Source organism: Plectropomus leopardus, chromosome 3, assembly GCF_008729295.1.
Source record: "Plectropomus leopardus isolate mb chromosome 3, YSFRI_Pleo_2.0, whole genome shotgun sequence".
NCBI lineage: Eukaryota > Metazoa > Chordata > Actinopteri > Perciformes > Serranidae > Plectropomus > Plectropomus leopardus.
Window position 1 is genome coordinate 17,364,053 of NC_056465.1, and position 19,506 is coordinate 17,383,558.

General features: G+C 39.2%; 1 protein-coding gene across 4 annotated transcripts in view; it reads right to left on the minus strand.

Moving 5' to 3' along the window:
• camsap2a (calmodulin regulated spectrin-associated protein family, member 2a) overlaps positions 1-19,506 on the minus strand; it is a 56,674-nt gene that overhangs the window by 17,835 nt on the left and 19,333 nt on the right. For 2 of the 4 annotated variants that reach the window (XM_042515739.1, XM_042515732.1), the window contains exons 3-7: positions 14,832-14,993; positions 12,255-12,338; positions 5,913-5,945; positions 4,625-4,766; positions 3,747-3,886 (exon numbers count right to left, since the gene is read on the minus strand). In XM_042515739.1, the coding sequence (XP_042371673.1) occupies positions 3,747-3,886; positions 4,625-4,766; positions 5,913-5,945; positions 12,255-12,338; positions 14,832-14,993 (561 nt within the window). The remainder of the gene's footprint in view (positions 1-3,746; positions 3,887-4,624; positions 4,767-5,912; positions 5,946-12,254; positions 12,339-14,831; positions 14,994-19,506) is intronic. The other 2 variants (XM_042515753.1, XM_042515747.1) reach the window with 1 other exon arrangement.

A 19,506-nucleotide genomic window follows, 5' to 3' on the forward strand; every position in this document is an offset into this window, starting at 1 on the left:
GAATCATAAGAGGTGTTAGAAAGGACAATAGGTAGAAAAAATAATATACCAGTAGGTTGCAGCCATAATTAACATATATTGCTAAATTTTGGTTAAATTTTGAGCAAAATATCCATATGTTTTTCATTATAGTTTAATGTTCTCCATTCTAAATGGAAAACCTCACACCTTAATCCCATTAAATGGAAGGATTAGCACGGGGACACTTTCAGTTGTGTGTGATATTACCATTGTGTGCGCCTCTTTGTTTGTCTGTGGCGATGCTTCAGTAATAGTCATTCTTAAGTTTCTAAAAGATGCGGTTCCTCCTCCTTCCCTCTCCCTCTGTCTCATCCATCTCCTCTCTCACAGTCTCAGACCCTACTGGTGTAAGTGTTATCGCGCCTCCTTGTCTCATCTCTCCTGTTTCCATTTTCTTCCACATCAACACCTCTCTCACTTCCCCTCCCCACTAATGTCTCAATCTCTATAATAAGGTCTCCATTAGTATGACGGGCCATGGTGTACAGCCACTGAGGGTGTGACTGCCTGGAAACTGGGTCAAGGTTACTGAATGTAACCGGTTCTGTGTGCAGTTCTGGCTGCACTGCTGATCTCAGGCAACAGATTTGCCCTGTTGGGATTTTTTTTTATATTATCCCTTGTGAAATCAGTGTCAGCAAAATACTGCTACTGGCAGGTTCAAATGACTCAATTATTTTTTTTTAATGCCATATGTTTAGATAATGTGTGTGAGCTGCTTGTAGTGTGAGATTGATAAAGTATTCAATTTATCTATCACATTATCCATCTCACCACTACTATTATCTGATTTGATATGAAGAACCAATTCCAGTTTATAATAAAAGAATATTTCCATTACTATTAGAGAAGTCTTACATCAGTGTCCACAAAGTCCATCTAATCGATTCAACTCAGTGGACTGATAAAATGAATCAACTGTGTGAAAAATGCTCTGCATCAGGATGAAGACATGGCTACAGCTGCACTGTAAACAGCATGTTTTTAAGTTTAAAATGTCTCTAAGCTGATGTTTAGTCAGTTTACACAGTCCGCTGAAGGTTGTCCTTTTAGCGACCCATGCTCAGACTTGTGCTGAGAACAACAGCTCTCCGTCAGAGGACATGCTGAGGCACAGTCAAAGTCATCCAATCACATCAACCTTTTTACTGCTTATGCAGCTCTCAGGCAAAACACACTGAGATAGACACAACAGGGACAAATACAAAAGCGCAGCGCTCATGAAGAGTAACACCAAACCACCGGACACATCGTGCCTTTTGTGTGGTGGAGCAGTGAGAGTCACTGTTTTGGGACTTTGTGGGAATTGTGGCTATTTCATTAGAAGGTTTTCTGCTGAGAAAAAGTAATTCATGAAAATAACTAGAACATTATTTTTACAGCAAACACTGATCTTTTACATAAATAGATTATTATTTATGTACACTCACACAATGCATAAATGTAGCATGTGTTTTGCAAACTTAAGACTTTCTTTCCCATAAATCCTGCAACACTGGACTTGGGCAAGAATAAGGACAATAATAACAGCTTTTAACTACCAACTGAGTAAAGTAAAACAACACAACACTAAAACTACATCTAAGAATTGACTTAGAAAAAAGTTGTGTCGGTTCAGAAACATTTCCCGACTCTCTGGCGGCCCTATAGGAAACTTTGACATGGAGGTCACAGCTACTCACACTTGTTTTATGAGACTTTGGTTGATCTCAGATCCTATATTTTCTATGACAAGTGCACTCCAGCAACATCAGACATTCCCATGCCAATAAATTACAATCAATAACAGGGCTTTCCCAACATTCATTTATTTATGGCGTCCATCCATGATTACAACATCTGCCGGCGCCAATAGATGTTCTATTTTTGGAGCCTGACCTTTCGTCAGGAGCGCTGTTGGTTTATTCATGTAAATACTATTTGGTCATTTATTGCGCCATACTTTCAGAGTACAGAGCGGACTCTGGGCACAGATGGAGCAGCAAAACATCAGGTCAAACTTAAGTGTTCGTACTGCTCCTTCTCTCATCCATCGATCTGATCAGCTCCAAATGGATCAGCAGGCCAATTATCCCCCCTGAGAGCCACAAACTGCTACTGAGGAAAAAAAATAAAGCATGAAGAGTCCCATCTGCGCTGCGTTCACGGACCCACAAAAACCTTAGCATTTAGAGAGGGGACAAAGAATGATATAAAGGGATACACAAACGCCACATACAGTCTAATTTTATGGGAAACACTGAATAATCTCAGTCCAGTAGCAGATATGGAACACACAGTGGGGATGCTGGCATAAGACAAGAGGATTTGAAGCTCTAACAAAAGTTTATTGAGAAAGATGACACTTTTGCCTGTTTAAGCCAGTAATTTGTTTCTCATACCTTCTGTCATCTACTCCTTTCACCTATTTTCAGTCACGATTTCAAGCTGTTATTGTCTGACGGGCAATAACAGCTTGTCTATCAGTCTCATCAGAGTGAGCAGCCACTACCACCACGAGTGTCTGGACTCCACGGGGGGATTTATCTTTTTTATCCAATCTTAATCGTCACATATTATCGTTAATCTGTACACCTGTAATCTGTATCAAAAAATTATCTTTATGTCATCCGTCTATCCTTCCTGACTGAAATGTAAAGCGAGCTGTGAGCAAGAGACAGAAAAGCAGTGAGTCAGTAAAAGAAAGACAATGACTGTCTGAGAAGGCAAATGATGACAGTCAGAATGAAACAAAAAAGACAGAAAGAAAGGAGGGGACGAAGTGAATTAACAAGTTAGAGAAGCAAATTAGAAAAGAAAGAATGAATGGGGAAAAAGGAAAGGAAATTAAAGAAGGAAATTAATAAAGAAAGACAAGGAAATTGTGTGTGAGAAAAGAATGAAAAAACAGACATGCTGGGAGAGCAGTACAGCTCTCCAGGCTTGTGGTTGGTGAAGACAGATAGTTTGGATTGAATGGTTTTTCCACAGCATGACTCACCACACTGGGCTACAGAGCTGCCCATTTCTCCTGTTTCATTTAGCCTTTCTCACTAGATACCATACCATATGGTTTTCTAATCTGTTTTGTTGAAAACCCATGAATGAATTAACATAAACAGGATTTGTATCTGCTTAAGAAAATACTCATTAACTTAAGTCTAACTCGACAGTTTTGATTTGCAAGTCATTTTGTAAATGTGCCAACTAAGACTCTAAGATTTGTATGAGGTCTCTTTTTTCAGATGTTTTTTTTCCTACTAACTACAATTGGCATTTCTTCTTTCTGCTGGCACACACACATTTGGCATGTTATAAAGGCTCAGTTTCTACAAGTCAGTAGTTCAGCAGTTTATATTTTGACAGATATTTGTCCAAGTCTGTGATGACGACTGCACACTAACTGCAAAAGCAATTTCAGAGTGGAGAAGTGGTTTGCAGAGAGAAGCTTTGGACACCAACCAAACAGGATCAGTATCACAATACAAGCATCAAGTCACTCCAGAGATTTCTACTCTCTCATGTAGCATATTTTTGACTGGAAAGAACTGAAAGTCTTTAAAATGAACATTGAACTATGCTTACAAGACCAACTTCTCAAAACATACACTCTCACAAAGGACAATGCCTCTTTCCCAAACAATTTCTACACATTTGGAAACCCAAATATCTCTTGCTTGTTCAATAACTCTAAAACAGATCTCATTTCAGAAATGAAACTCCAACCTTGCAGGTTTAAGCCGTACCTTGATGGTAGAGGAGGCGTAGAGCATGTCCTCCAGGCTGAAGTGGCAGCAGCTGTTCAGATTGTCTTTGCAGAAGTCCTGTATGAGCTGCAGGTTGTACAGCCGATCAGCCAGTGTCATGTTTTCCTTCAGACACACATCTGGGAGGACAGAGGGAGCCATCAGGTGTCAGTGTGCTGTCAAGTTGAATTTGATGATTAAAGGAGTTCTGCTTGTGTTGCACACCTCGGTGGTTTTCAGTGTGCTGAGATGAGTGCAGTGTCTTGAGTACAATGTGGAGAATCTTTAAGTGAGAAACTGCTGTGGTTAATCAACGTCGGACTTATCATGACAGTGGGTTGCATGTCGTTAATCTGTAGGTGGAATGGTGCTAGTACATTTAAAGAGTAAACAGTGTTGAATGATTGATGTTTTCAGGTCATTAAATGCATGTCTGTGTGGAAATGTATTGTGTGTGTGTGTGTGTGCGTGTGTGTGTGTGTTTACTGAACCCACTGATAAAAGACTTCATAAGTGAAGTGATGTGATTATGTTAAATCTTTGATCAACTGATTGAACCATTCAGGGGTGGGGCTGCTAAAATGCTAAAATTGTTTGAGTAATAAAAACAAATAATGTATGTAAAAAGAGAGAACCACTGGGTTCAGACTCTATTTTTTTGTTTGATTTTTTTTTAATGAATAAATAGTTGAAATGAGTTCTAAAAACAAATGTTTACCGCACAGATTTTAAGGGGCAAAAAACTTTTACAGGTTTGAAACATACAGCATTTTCATTTAACTTGAGCTAATAAATTACTGTCACCTTGTACTACACTACAGGACGTCCTGTCCCAAACCAACACACAGAACAGCCCACACTAACTGTAAGCTCCTTACCATCCAATGGTAGCAGCTGAGGACAGTAGAAGTGCAGCAGAGCACCCAGGGCCGAGCCGTCCGTGCTGTCTTTCAGCAGGTTGTCCACTGGAGGGATCCAGGGAATCACCTGGGTCGAGGCCTGCTCCTTCCTGTAGCGAGCCTGTGTAACATAAAATACAAATCTATTAACCATAGCTGTTAAAAGGGCAGCTTTGGCTAATAGAGCCAATAGTGGCTCTCAGAAACAATTTGTGCAATCCCTGAAAATGACATGAAATGCTCTTAATTATATGCTGTCTCCGTGAATTGGCACTCATTCATCAAAACTTTGAGAACTCCAGGACCAAGCTCCATTGTGCAACAATAACCTGTCTACATCTACAGTTTTCATTGTGATAAACATGTCCTCTTGTTTCTTTATTCAATCATTATTCACAGCTGCAAAATTAGTCATGCATAATGGAGCAGCCACGTCAACAGCTGTATTTTTATTTTCTCTCCAAAGCAGCATTGAACACTTTAGAACACATTGAGGCTTCATTAGATTTACTCATGTATAAAGGTAACCGAGTAGTTGAAGAGCCAAGCAGTAAGCGTAGTAAAATGTTTCAATTGTTCAGAGGAAGCAGTCGTAGCTGGCCCACTGAGAGGGAATAAAAACCCACTATGGTAAACATAAGCGATGCGCAAATACAACTGAAGCAACAAATGACTTTCCTCTAAAACACACTGTTTGAGGTAAAGAGAGACAGTGTTACAACAGGCATAACAGTGAGAGCTGGCACAGTAACTCCGAAACAATTTCTTTTCAAATGCTCCGAGACAACTGATCTCTAAAATGAAATTCTAATAAAATTAATCTTTTTTTCATTTTTTCTGACTTATCCATTGGGACCTCTTCAGTGATTCCCCAAGGGTGTCTAGTTCCACTAACAAGGCTCTTCACATTCACACATACTAGTTAGTATGTTAGATAATGTCAGTTCAAATACACATATTCCTGTTTGTATCCTAAAGTTTTCCATAAACATTACCTTATACCGAACTGCAGCCTATAGAGACTTTTGAGAATACAGGAGAACTGATTCATAATATAATTTACACTCTACTGCTTTATTTATGGCAGACATTAACAGCACAAGGAACCACTTGTTAATCAAAACAGAGAAAGAGAGATGAGCGCTGTGTTTATGTAACAGTGCAGTCACAGGTTGATGTGCACACGTGATAAAATGATGGCAAAGGAGCAGAGATGGTCACTGTGGATACATAGATGAAAGAGCATAGCGCTGATTAGTTGACTTACAGGCACAAGCTTCATGTACCACTTGGTTGGGGACTGCGGCAGCATAGCAACAGAAAAAGACAACAAAGACATACCTGTTAGTGAGATTAGTTAATAATGCGATTAGTAATACAAGGAAAGACATGACAGCACCAAGATCAAAAGGAGAGAACCTGTGTTATTAAGAATTCACGAAAAGCAGCTCACACAACACAAATAACCCTGAAACTGTATTAAATGAAAGTAATGGATTATTTTGGTGTGTGTATCTTTCTGCTAATACCTCTGATGAATAAGAGTTAAGTTGTGACCAGACCAAATATAGGTTACTTCATAGTCACAATTTCTTGTCAATTTCTTTTAAATTGTGACAGAGAGATATGACAAGGGAGGACATGCAGCAAACATCCTGGGCCGGACATGAACCCAAGTGACTGCAGTAGGGACTTCGCCTATGATAGGCTCAGTATGCACTCTACCCAGTGAGCTACCAGGACACCTCCCCCCGATTTTGCAATCGCGAAATCGGGGGAGAGTTGTCTCACCTTTGAGCCAGCAGGTAGTAACCGAAATGTCCTCTGTATAAACGGGCACAGCCGGCAGGACGAGATCACAGGCGACACAAGTGTGATGTTGTGATGACGTATTATGCATGCAACCCACCACAGAAGACTTAAAAAGTAGTTGTTAGCAGTTTTCAGCTAACTCAAAGAAGAAGAACAGCAGCTTTAAATCTCTATAAATTGGTAAAACAATGAGGTTCAGGAGCTCCTTTCCAGCTAAGCATCCAAGATTGGCCGCCATATAACAGAGATGGTTAATGATTGTGATTGAAATGTTAATGCCATTGTTACTGTTTAGAAAGCCCTGCTGACGTGTATATGTTACACTAAAGGCCAACGCCACTGTGTAAACATCACCCTCATCACGCCTCTTTGAATCTGCGATGCTGGCATGTAGTCTAAACTTAAAACACTGGCGCGGCATGATCACGCCATCATTTGGCTCTCTGTGAAAATTTAAAGGTGCCATGAAGGAGGGACTTCATAGAAGCTCTGTGTGGAAAGGGCGTATGTAGCACATTATACGTGGCACATTGTATTGCATCCATCCTTCTTCAAAGACACACTCACTGACTTGAAAGGTGTTCCTGAATTCCCATATTTCTTCTAGGTTCACTGCTGATGTGTGGAGAAACATAACTAGAAATTATGTGAGTTTTAAATTGCTAAGATGAATCTCAGAATTAAGGGACACTGCATGGCACCAACACAACCAGGAACTGTATCTTGTTCATCGTCTTCTTCATTGTCCCCAAAGAAATGGAGCAGCGGCTATACACACACAGCAGCTAAAAGAAACCAAATAACAATCCCACTGCATAAATGTAAGTAAACTGTCAGCTATCCACTGACAATGTAAGCTGATTCCAAAAGAGTGGAGGCTTGCCTCAGTTAATAGCTAATTCCCACACTACCTCCAAGCATCAAAGAACCGAATGTGAGTGCCACTCAAAGTGGCTGGCAAGTGCTCAACTTCAAAGGGCGAGCCATGACTTGTGAGAAAGTACAGCCGCTTTGTACTGAAAACCCCCAAATAAAAATAATACAGACAGTGAGAGGATGAAAAGATCAGTTGTAGCTTTCTTGGATTTTCCTGATTTGATTACCGTCACAGCTCTCTGAATGGTAATTTTTGTCAATAGTAGAAGCCTGATGCCATCAGAGGAACACACGTGCTGTAATCTAATGAACAATGTTTTGGGTAATTAGATTTATCTATTACCAGTGAATGGACTGCATTTAAAACTGATATCACTACATCATTGTGACTCTCTTGATGTGTCGGAGGAGGCAAAAATATAGATGACAGTGAAGAAATATTGAAGTGTATAAGTCCAATACCCACCCTGTATCCTACAATGTTCTCTTGAAGTAAATGCAAGCTACTTCCATTATTGAGCTATGCATTTGAGCAGATATCTGTTGTCCCTAAAAATATAATACCTTTATCAAAAACAAGAATTTAGACTCCCAGACATTTGTTGGTCAAAACAAGACTAAGCTTCCTGACTTGGCACATCCATTTGCCGTAGTGCACAGGAATTCAATATTACAAAGGGTACTTATAGGTAGAGAGAGAGAAAGAGAGATAAACTCTAAACTCTGCCCTCTGCACTCCGCTGCACATGATCACCTGAAGTCAACGCAGACTTACATGCCAAGGTGTGCAAGGCTTGAAGCCTTGCTGTCCCAGTTAGTTTGAGAATATGATGGAGGAGTTGAAAGTAGTGTGCATCTAAAGTGATGATCCAAGACTGTGGGCTAAGCAGGGTCAAACAGAGTTTAAAATCTGTTATAGCCACCAATCAAACCCCCGGGGAGAGGTAAGGCCCTCATCCATCATCTCCTTAGAGAAGAGTACGTGCATATGCGCGCGCGCACACACACACACACACACACACACACACACACACACACACACACAATACTCATGCATGCGTATGTACACACACATGCACCCCCATCTATCTCTACTTCAATCATCCTGCAACTCTCCCTCTTCCTGTCAAAGTTCATCCTCTGAAGCCAGACATGTCCAGCTGAGCTGCAGCTCAGCTTTTGCAACTTAAAAGGATTAGTCCTCACTCCTCTGTCCTGACGCACCCCTCCGACCCTCCACCCACCCTCACCCCCTGGGTACAGTACAGTAGGTTAAAATAAAAACACTGTTGCCCCGGTGAGCTCTACAGTGTTGTCCTGGGAGGATAAGCGTTTCTCTGTCTGACTGAGAGAGAGGCTGCTTGCGTGACTCACACTGCAGTCATACTGCAAAGACAGAAGGAGGGAGGTCTGGGGAGGTAGGGAGTGATGGAGGGATAGAGGAAGGATAGATAGAGCTGCTAGACATCTGCAATAAACACAAACAAAAAGTAGTGCACTATTTTTTGCATATTAGCGGAGTTTGAGGTACTTTGTTACAACATAAATGCTGAGACTTTGTTTGGGCTGAATGAAAAGGGAATAAAATGAGTGCTTTATTTCTGTCACAATATACTACAACTTACATAGTTAGATTGGCAACTGAAAAAAAATGTATATATATAATATATATATATATATATATATATATATATCTTTGGTCTGACTGCAAAGGCAGAGGAAGGACAAAGAGATTCAGTGAACAAGGTGGGGGTTTTTAACCACCCAGTATAAATTATGCTCATAAATGCCAGTTTATAACTAATACACAAATGAAAAATATAAACTTAAACTTCTTATGGCAGAAGAAAGAAAAAAACTAGGCTGGAGGCAAAGTCATTAATACATTTAAAACCCCAGAATACTGACTGTGTCTGCTTTGCATATGCCAACACAGCAATCAGTCATTCTGCAACGTGTCCTGTCTGAGGCAGCAAGGCCATTACAATCAAAAACTGTCCAGTAAACAATATGCAGAGAGATGTTTTAAAAAAGGCCAATATAATTTCTTTAATTGTTCAGTTGGCCCAACTTTCATATATATAATGCAACGAACAAGACTGCTCTTTCATAGTAAAATTATTTAAACTTCAGACAGAAGCAAATTCTCTTTCAGCAGCTACATGCAGTGAGTACTTTACATGAGTACTTTAATTCAACTGTGAGAGTAGAACTACATAATCTAATAAGAGATGGTCACCATGAAAACAAACACACACACACACACACACACGCACACACACACGCACACACACACACACACACACCAATCCGCACGAGCCGCCTTGAGGGTAGGGATGATGTTACTGAAGGGCCAACACCTGGGGGCCAAACAGACAGATGTGTTGGCACTCAAATCATGATCAGGCGGGTCTCCACATGTGACAGGGTGACTACACTGCAAAAAGAATGATGTAACTTCAAGCACTCAGTTTTGGAAAGAGTTTTCTTTATCAACAAGCAAAAAAAACCCCCAAAAATCAAATGACTGAAATGATTACTTATTTTTGATGCGACTTCACCAGTTCTAAGTGTGTGTGTTCATGAGGGATAGCTGAGGCATGCAGTGCTGCGTCTGCACACTGACTGGTCAGATCAGCATCAAACACAGTGGAACACACACACTGCAATGCTTCATTTCAACTATCTGCAGACTAAAACACAAGAGACAGGGTTTCAGTATTTCCCTTAGGTAGACTTTTTAACTCTCTTAACATTCCTACAAGGCAGCATCACTGGCGGTGTTGTGTCATAGCGTGTTGCCTGACAGAAACTGTGACAGAGAAGAAGCTAGGAAAGGAGGCATGACCTAAGGGTGGGTGTGAGGAAGGGTCTGAGGATGGAGAAGATGAAGAGTCTAGAGTGGAGTAGCGATCAAGGGCAGGGTGACACTGAAATGTAGAAAAAAAAAGAAATTCATGATAGAAGAGAGAGGAGAATGTACAGCTGCAGATGAGTGTGAACTGAATTGACTGGGTTATCTACCGTGTTGAGGGTGTTCGTCACTTTCAGGGGTCACTGAAACTTACTAAAAACACTTTGCATCATTCAAAAACCTATAAGGTCACTTTTTTTCTGCAAAACTGCTGTTGGTGCATAATAAATGATATGAAGGTGAGAAGCAGAAGCATGAAGGATGGTACTAGAGGAGACATGAGTGTGACATCATCCACCTCTCCTCCCTCTCGTCTGACTGTCACTCTGCTGTGTCAGAGTGATGGGTAGTAGTTGCCAAGTCAAGTCTGACCCTCTCTGCCAGACCATAATGCCAAATGTAGCACTGACCAAGCCCTCAGGAACAGTGCCAGGCTTTGACGCCAATATTACATAATGGCCAAACATGGAATTACAATGTCTGGGTCCATCACGTGATGCCATGGAAGACTTTCCAATAGATTTACTTTGTAAAAAAAACAGCTATAAATCAGTGGCTAATTTTTTAAAGTGTCACAATCCATGCAAAATGATTTTTTTTACTATCAAGATTCAGTCCAATAATATTTCAAAGACCAACATGATTTAATCATTTTTAATCCCCATTCAAGTTAGTGGAGGGCTAAACTGGAAGTTAGATGCTTGGCCGTTGTAAGTCTCTAGTGCCCTATGTGCCCCACGATTTGGAAGAACTGGGTAATTTCAAACTGGGGAAATAAAGCTGTTTTGGCTTCATGTGCCACCGAGCAACTTTCATAAGAATTAACAGGGCTCTGCTTTCAATGCTGTATCCCGTTCTCTCTGTAAATCGATTGCACTGATATAAAAAACATGGACTTGTCTGTGAAATGTAGAAGTGGTGATAAAAATCTCTAATGTTGAATTTTGGTAGTGCTGTGTAATAGCTAGAATCTTCAATACAATGAGTATCATGATACAGGAGATACAATTCAATACTTTGTGATAATGTATGCATTTTTTTTCAATCTAATTTTAGAAAAACTGTCAATTTTATCAGGGAGCCCTGTAGGACTGTGTCTGTTTCACAGGCCCGTGCTCTTTCTGTTTAAGTTTACAATATGTTGTTACGTTGAAGTGAAGGATCCAAAAGGCTGAAGTTAGATAACAACACTGATGGATCACAACACAAAATGAACCACTGCCACAAATCTTTACGGGTTAACTATTAATCCAAATTGGATAAGTGCTTCTAAAAAGTGATTCAGTATCACAAAATATAATATAGCAATAGTGTATCAATATTTTCTTACACCTCTACTATTTTGTGTGAATACATTATTCAGTGAAGCAGTGAATGATTAATGGCAAATACAGTGTCAAACTACAGAATCTAAACACAGAATACTCCAGTTACTCAAATACATAAAACAGGCGCACACACACACACACACACACACACACACACACACACACACACACACACAGAGTTATATAACAGATTTGGACTGCGGGCAGGACCTCTCCCTGACCCCACATGGGTGACCTCGCACTAACTGACTGCTGGCCTAATGAGACCAGAGAGCACTGATCTGCTGGTTAAGGCACAAATCAAGTGAGCGATGCTCATACAGTTGTCAGGGTAGAAAAACATGTTATGATGTTGAAGATGTCTCGTTTTTTCATCCAATATATACAGACTGAGCTTCTGTCTAAAGCTTGGACATTTGCGAGTGAGATTTTCTTCAATGGTAGCTGGGTTTTACGGGCTTAAGATCTTCTTGAGGAAACTAGTCTCTGATATTTAAGTGACATTGATGTCTGTGACAAATATTTGTCAGTCAAAACAGAACACTGCGTAAGTCCATTAAGTGGCACAGAGGATTTCACTTAGCTTATTTGAAACTGTCCATCAAACTGGTGACATCTGGATGTTGACGTGTGTTTAGTGAAGTGTTTTTGGGGAGGAAGGGAAAGGAAAAACACCCACCCGAGGACTCCCAGCAGGCTCTGTGCTCTGCGTCTCCTTCTTCCTCTGCTCCTGAGAAATGACGTCTTTCAGATACTCATTTACCTAAAAGAGAAAAGACAAAGATCCAAATTCACTGAGCCAGCAGCAGCATCAATGAGCAACTTTTAATGTAATAAACAAATGAACAATACTTCATCTTCAGCCCTTACTGCTACGAAGAATAATAGTTAAGTTCCTTCATAATCTTTATCATGAGTATTACGATTTAGAGAGGAAAAGCATTTCAATGTACTTTTATGCTGTGAGTCAAGTTATTATCTCTTCCATAAAACACCATGATGGATGCTGTATCGAAAGGCATATATTGTGGCATACATTGGGATTTACTAAATCAAATGAAATTGAAATTGATTTTGCAAACATGAATTTAATCTTATCTCACCCAATCCTGCACTTTGGAGAATTTGCAGTGTGTCTCCTCAAATTCATATGATCCAGTTAAAGCAGGAATCAGCTTTTTATCTGGTGAATTTTGGACCTTTGGAACACAAAGGGACTCCGACAGAGGGCCATATGTTGGATCAGTAGGACTCCATGACCACACCTGTTAGCTATTGTGAGCGTGTGTAGAGCTCAGAGTTGGCAGCAGCCCAGTATTCCCGCTAGAAGAATGTAAACAGACTGGGCCCTGTAGCACTGTATGGAGGAGCCAGAGCCATCTGTACATGCAGGCCATGTAGCCAGCCCCTTACTTCATAGTGTAATAAGGCTGATTTACACAGAGCATGTAGGTTTAAAGGGTATTAGGGCACTTTTAACTAATGTTTAATATGTAATAATAGTTATGTAACATGTACTGAGTAATATATTTTATGGATTAGCTTTTTTTTCCCCTTCTAGACAGAGACTTTACAGTGCAGTATATAAAACTTGGTCTAAAACCAAATATTAAATATTAGTTTGTGCATTTAAGAATGCGTTTTGTACATTAAAGTGATAGACGGCCCAAACAGCATTTGCTGCCAATAGGCTCGACAGTGGGTTGTAAAAATGATGTAGTTTGGTTATTGGGGAAGAACAACAGCTGTGGTCTGCAGTTTGAAAAACACATTTGCATCATCACTTTAAGCCAGTAAGGCTATGGTGTTTTGGGTGAACAGGCCCATAAAGGGATACTTTACCCACAAAATGATCATTTGTATATCAATTAGTCATGCCGTGTTACCTTAAATTGGTGAAGAAACTTTGCTTTTCTTGCAAGCCTCCACAGTAGGCAGCAAACATATTGATTTAATGATTGACTGGGGAAAAAACAGCAAAACTATATCAAAACATCAATTTATAAACTCTCAAATAACTTGCACAGTATCCAAGTCTCATTATGCAGTTGTGGGCTAAGTACTTCCACATTGGGTGTATTTTTATTTTAAAAAATCGTAAGTACTGGAGCAAGTGAAACTTACCTACAAACTGTATATAAGTTGCACTTTCAGTGAAATTTTAAATAGTAAGGTTTTAGCAAAATTGCATTTGTTTGGAAAGTACTAAGCACACAACTACATGAATGAGACTTGGATTATCCTGCACGACTTGTGTGAAAGTATGATACATAATACAGTTTTGCTGTTGTTAAATGCTGTCCACAATCAATCATTAATCATCATGTTTGCTGCTTACTGTGGAAAGATGTGACAAACAAATTCAAGGTAACATGGCATGCCCACTTGATATTCAAATGCTCATTTTATTGGTGTCGTATTCCTGTAAAGTGCTGCTACTTTTAAATAATCTGTTAGTGTTTCAGTGGACATTTTTATTTTCTTATAGTCCTAATTCATAAAAAAATCTTGCATTGGTTAAAATAAACCTAAGTCCTGGTTTGTGGAAACAATATACAGATAAAGTCACAAAACACTGCTTAACAGCAACCTTTACACAAATGTATCAGTACTAACCTTTAAAGCCCTTGTCAGTCGAAACAAGTAAACGTGTTTTAACTACAAAGTTCAGAGGAGTCATGAGAAGCTGGCATTCAGTGCCTTGTGTCATAGCTAATGAGAACAGCCACCTATGTGTGATCGTTAACTGTGTGTAAGATGTGGATAATGTTAAAGTACACCATCATCGAGAGAAAAAAGAACAAAGATTTAACGTGACTTCACCATATTCTTGTTTGCCTTATTTTACAGTGTATCATGACCAACTTTGTATGAGCAGCGCTCTGTTAAAAGGCTTATAAGAGCAGTGAAAGTAGTGAAGAATTGGTGAATCCCTCCTTTATTATACCCGGGAGGATGTTTTCTCATGTGCTGCAAGTTCACCTGTACACGTCATATGGTAGGACCTCAGGATGCACATGTAACAGCTTTGATGGTATTTAGGTCAGTGTTTTTGACTATAATATCTTACAAACCCCACTGTGCACTGTGGAATTTTAGAGCTCAAGCTGTATGAGTCCAATATTGATGAAATGCCCTTGAGTGAGGGTATCTGCAGTAACTTGTGTACAGTATGAGCATCAGCCAGTTATCAAGTGTATGATATGGTGCGACCCCAATGGCTCAACATCTTTTAAAAAGATATATCATTACCCACCTTGTTGATCCAGGTTGTCACTGCATCCTCTGTGTCATAAGGTGTTTCCACTTCAGGGTCGCTGGATGAATACTGACGAATGCAGGCCATCACCTTCTCAACATTCACCATCTCCACTGTGTACGCCATCATCAGAGTGTCGATCATTGCCAAGTGAGCGCTCTGGAGGAGAAAACAGAACAGAGGAAATTTAGAGGGTGCAAACAAGTAGCTTTGAAGTAGCTGGTGATACCAGCAGATGCTCAGCTGTGGTTAGTTTCCTGCAGATAGCGTTATTTTATATGTTTTTTACCCAGTGCTCTCAGTCACCAGCTTCAAAGATCAACACCTTAGCCAAAAGTACAATGGTGTATGATAAGAGGATGATATATGTGAAAATAAGCCCAGTTTGCTACCTTGACAATGTATCTAAAGAGATAGATCACTTGAAACTCGGACCACAACAGTGGTTTAATCTCAGTTAACAAACGGAGCAGTCAGACTACAAGAAAATCGATACTAGAACAGAATCAAGATGATACATATGTGTAAAAAATGAGCATCTCCTACATGCTACTGGTTGCAAACAAAGCCAAAAATCCTTAGGTCCACTGAGACGGAGAATGAGGCATGCATGAACAAGCCAATAAGAAGTGCATGAACTAGACTGCTAATATCTGTCTGTGCAGGTTAAATTGACTGCTTAATCTTAAAATCTGTTCTTTGACATTGGCACATCCAGTCTACGTCAGAAAGGCAGCACTGCAAAAATATTTCTGAGTGGGGTGCAAGGCATTGAAAGGGTAGTGGTTTATAGGATTGGGCCAGGATCCTGTACTGTACATCTGAAACTCTGTCGTCAGCAGAGCATTCCCTTGTGGTTGTTGCCCTGGAAACTAGTGCCTCCTTCCCTGGTTACAAGACCCAGTTTGCTCATAGCGACTACTAGCCTTTAAGAAGCCTTAATAAGACATCTTCCTGACAACAGAGTCCAATTAATAGAACTGGCATCCATCAAATGGTTCTCTTCTCATTTTTATCCCTCACCCAGGGTGTGTGTGAAAAACTAAAAATATAAATTAAGTTTTTGGACATACATTCATAAAGTTTGTTATACAGTGCCACTATGAACATCTTTAACTAACTTACATCCCCTACTTTTCGTTTGTTTGTGATTGTTCATTTGTCAATCAGCACATCAGTTCATGTAAGGCAAATATCAGACTTAGATGTATTATATTTGCAGCAAGTTGTATGAGTACTCCTGTGCTTTGGCTCTGTTCCCAAAAGGAACGCTTTAGAAATATCACTTGTCAATCTGATATTTAAGCTAGCTGCAACATGCAAATATATTTACACAAAAATGCTGCCTTGTTTCTTGTCATTACTATAGGTTTTCTGCAATCGTTGCTAATCATGTCATTGGTCTGGTTTCCATAAAAGAACAGGGACTAGCTTATGGACAAACAACATTTTACAAAACCTGTGTAAATGCATAAAGGGCATCTACATGTTTTCATTAATGTAACATAAAAATAAGATGTTTTCCCAAAAGGTAAGGGTATCATAAAAATCATATTGAAATCATATTTTAGTTCCCCCAGCAATCTCTTTCCAATGAGCAATGAAAATTTTAATCATTAGGAAATACACATTATAGCTACTCTGTCATTGTCTCTTCCACAATAACAAGGAAAGGATAAACTATGAAACAAAAAAGTGAGCATTCATTCCAATATTGCAGAGTCAAAGCATAGGTATGCAAGTTATTTTTAACTGAGAACTTTTACCCTGAATTAAAAGAACATAAGTTAATACCAATAACTGATACATTAAATGCCATTGCAAAGAAAGTCTGCTATGTTCTGCAAAAAGTCATAAGGTTGTGATGACTTGAACACCTGAGACAGGTGTTTATCCTTACAAACAGCCTAACTTTGCTTCATTTAACTACAATTGATCTTTAGTGACCAAGATCTTTCCCTAAACTTAACCTCCTATTCATAACCAGTCTCTTATTATAATAAGTAAACTTACTCAGTGACAAGTCCCTATTGTGCCAATTTAAAATGTAACTGATGAGCTTCTGCTTCCCTTTCTGTTGCTTGCAGATATAAATATGTTTTAAATTTAAATTTTATTTTTGAGGACCGATGCCTAATTAGCCCACGCTAACAAGTATGTAACATCATGAAAGAGATGTTATGTTATAAAAGGCAAGTTCAAAGTAGCAAAAAAAATATCTATTATTAGCATAAATAACACAAGTTCTCTTGGTCAAAACAGACCAATACAGAGCTTTTTGAACAGTGAGAAAACAGCCTTATACTAATTCATGTTTACATACTGAGCATGTTTTAAGCAAGACACTGTACTCACATGTAATCGATCACTGTAATTTGAAATGTCAATGGTAATACAAGATAATGTGGAAAGTCTTTACTGCACAATGGTGATAGGGCACAGCCTGTATAAACCATGTAATTTGTGTATTTTAGTCCTTGGCTCCAACTTTTAACTCCCTCTGTTAGTCTATACTGTTTTCTGTAACCACCACACACTACCCGTGAATCAAAACGCCAAATATTTATACTAAGACTGCAGGTTTTCCATGAGCTAACCTGATTAATCAGCCATAAAGTTGAAACAGCCCCTCGAAGATCCACGGTGATGCAGTGCAACAGAGTCACAGAAAGGAAATGATGTATTCAACAATCACTGGACGGTTTTCTGCTGAAAGTGACATTTGAGAGCTGTGTTGTCCCGTCACTCTGTGCTATCAACCAATGTGTCATTTTATATTGATAATAAGGCAGAAAAAGGGAGTGGTTGGTTAAGTACTAGATTCCTTCATGTACTACTCATTCTAAAAACTGGGAAAAAGATATTTTCTTTGCCAATATAAAGTATGATATAGTGATATTGTTTGTCAAGTTAATAACTGTAAATGCATTTTTAGCTCTGAAATAAATTTCCTGTGTGACACTGCATTACCTTAATGCCTAATTTCCACTATCTCCGATCTGACAACTCTGCAGCAAACCAATCCCATTTAATAATACACTGCCAAGATGTTTCCTATCGGCCTTCATTTAGCCTGTCCAAACACTGGAAAACATTATGGTTGAGACAAACAACTAAATGCACGTACACATAGACATTCTGTTAACAGTTTTACACAATTACAAATCTGCCCTGTATTTCATGACAACAAGGAGAACTAATCTTGTTTACCAAACCACAGACCTGCACTCTCTAATCATATTGAATGACACCAGTATTGTGTGGGTGGAAGATGCTAGTGTTGGACCACATGCTTTTTCAGTGGTAGTTTGGATAAATTGCATGAACTTTTTTCGGCACGATACTTAAAAGAGTAAAACCCACAGTTTTGGTACCTCTGTAAAATCCACCAATTTAAAAATGTAATTAAATGGACTGAGAACAGTGGAGAAGAGGGAGGATCCGCTATGAAGACAATGATGAGTGAGGCAGTTTACACAGAGTCAAGAAAATCACTAAACGGCTGATCATGTTTACCTACTTTTAATTGGAGACCCTGAAACAAAACACAATTGAAGGCACCATTTAAGAAAATATGTGTTGCAGAATTGTTAAGTATTCCAAACACTTGAGTATAACATTTTTTTTAAACATTTTTGAGTATTTAGAGCAGCTTGAATCATGAGGAGTTTGCATTGATCTTCAGAGGCTGACTGACACATTTTCCTCTGGCAGTTTTTAAAAAATGTTGACCATGACAGTTTTTTTTCCCCTTTTTCGTCACAGTCAGCATTTCAATTTTGATATTTTACAATCAATTTATTAAAGGCTGTAATGAGTCTGACTGGACTCCATCTGTTGACTTGTACTTCAAAGTGATGACACTGCAAGGAACATGGGTTTCTGAAGGCTGATGGAGAGTCTGACATCTTCTGAACGTCCATTTTCATGCCTCAAATGCACAAATCTAGACATTAATCAGCTTTAAACCTCTGACTTTATGCCAGGATAAAACAGTCCTAAGGCTAGAATGGCATTTGGTTCATTAAAACTCCTCATCATTATAATTTATAATAGAGTGCTACAGGGATGGCGTTATTTTTATGCCAACACGGAAGTTAACACAGTCCTGATTCCCTCAACAAAAAGCTTATGGGATTTTTCCACTGAATTTTTAAATACTGAATAAGCTCTGTGACAAACCAAAGATTTTGATACTTACACGTCTTCTTCAACAAGATAATCTTCACAAATGAGCACCACTTTTGTGATTTTTGAAGCCTCACATGCAATCGCCTGAAGTGAAAACCTAATGTTAGGCTGTAAACAACAAACTACACCATAGTCACATGACTTCCCATCACCACCACAACGAGTCTGTACGTGTCGTGTTCAGTGTGATGACGCTCTGTAGTCTCATTTAGCCATTTGTTAGCAACCGTCTTTTTTAAGACAACAAGAGGCCCCAAAATTTGAGAGTGGTGTATTTACTTACATATTTCATGTCATGGATCACACAGGAAAATATCTTAAGCTTGTGTTAACCACACACCTTATTTCAGGGACTTTACCTAAATAACCCATTCAAAAAAACACTTAACTCATTTTCAGGCTTTGGACTCATTCCTGCAGCAGTATAGGGGTGTTTATGAATCAAAGTTAAGACTTCAAACCTGATCTGTTGTATGTGTGT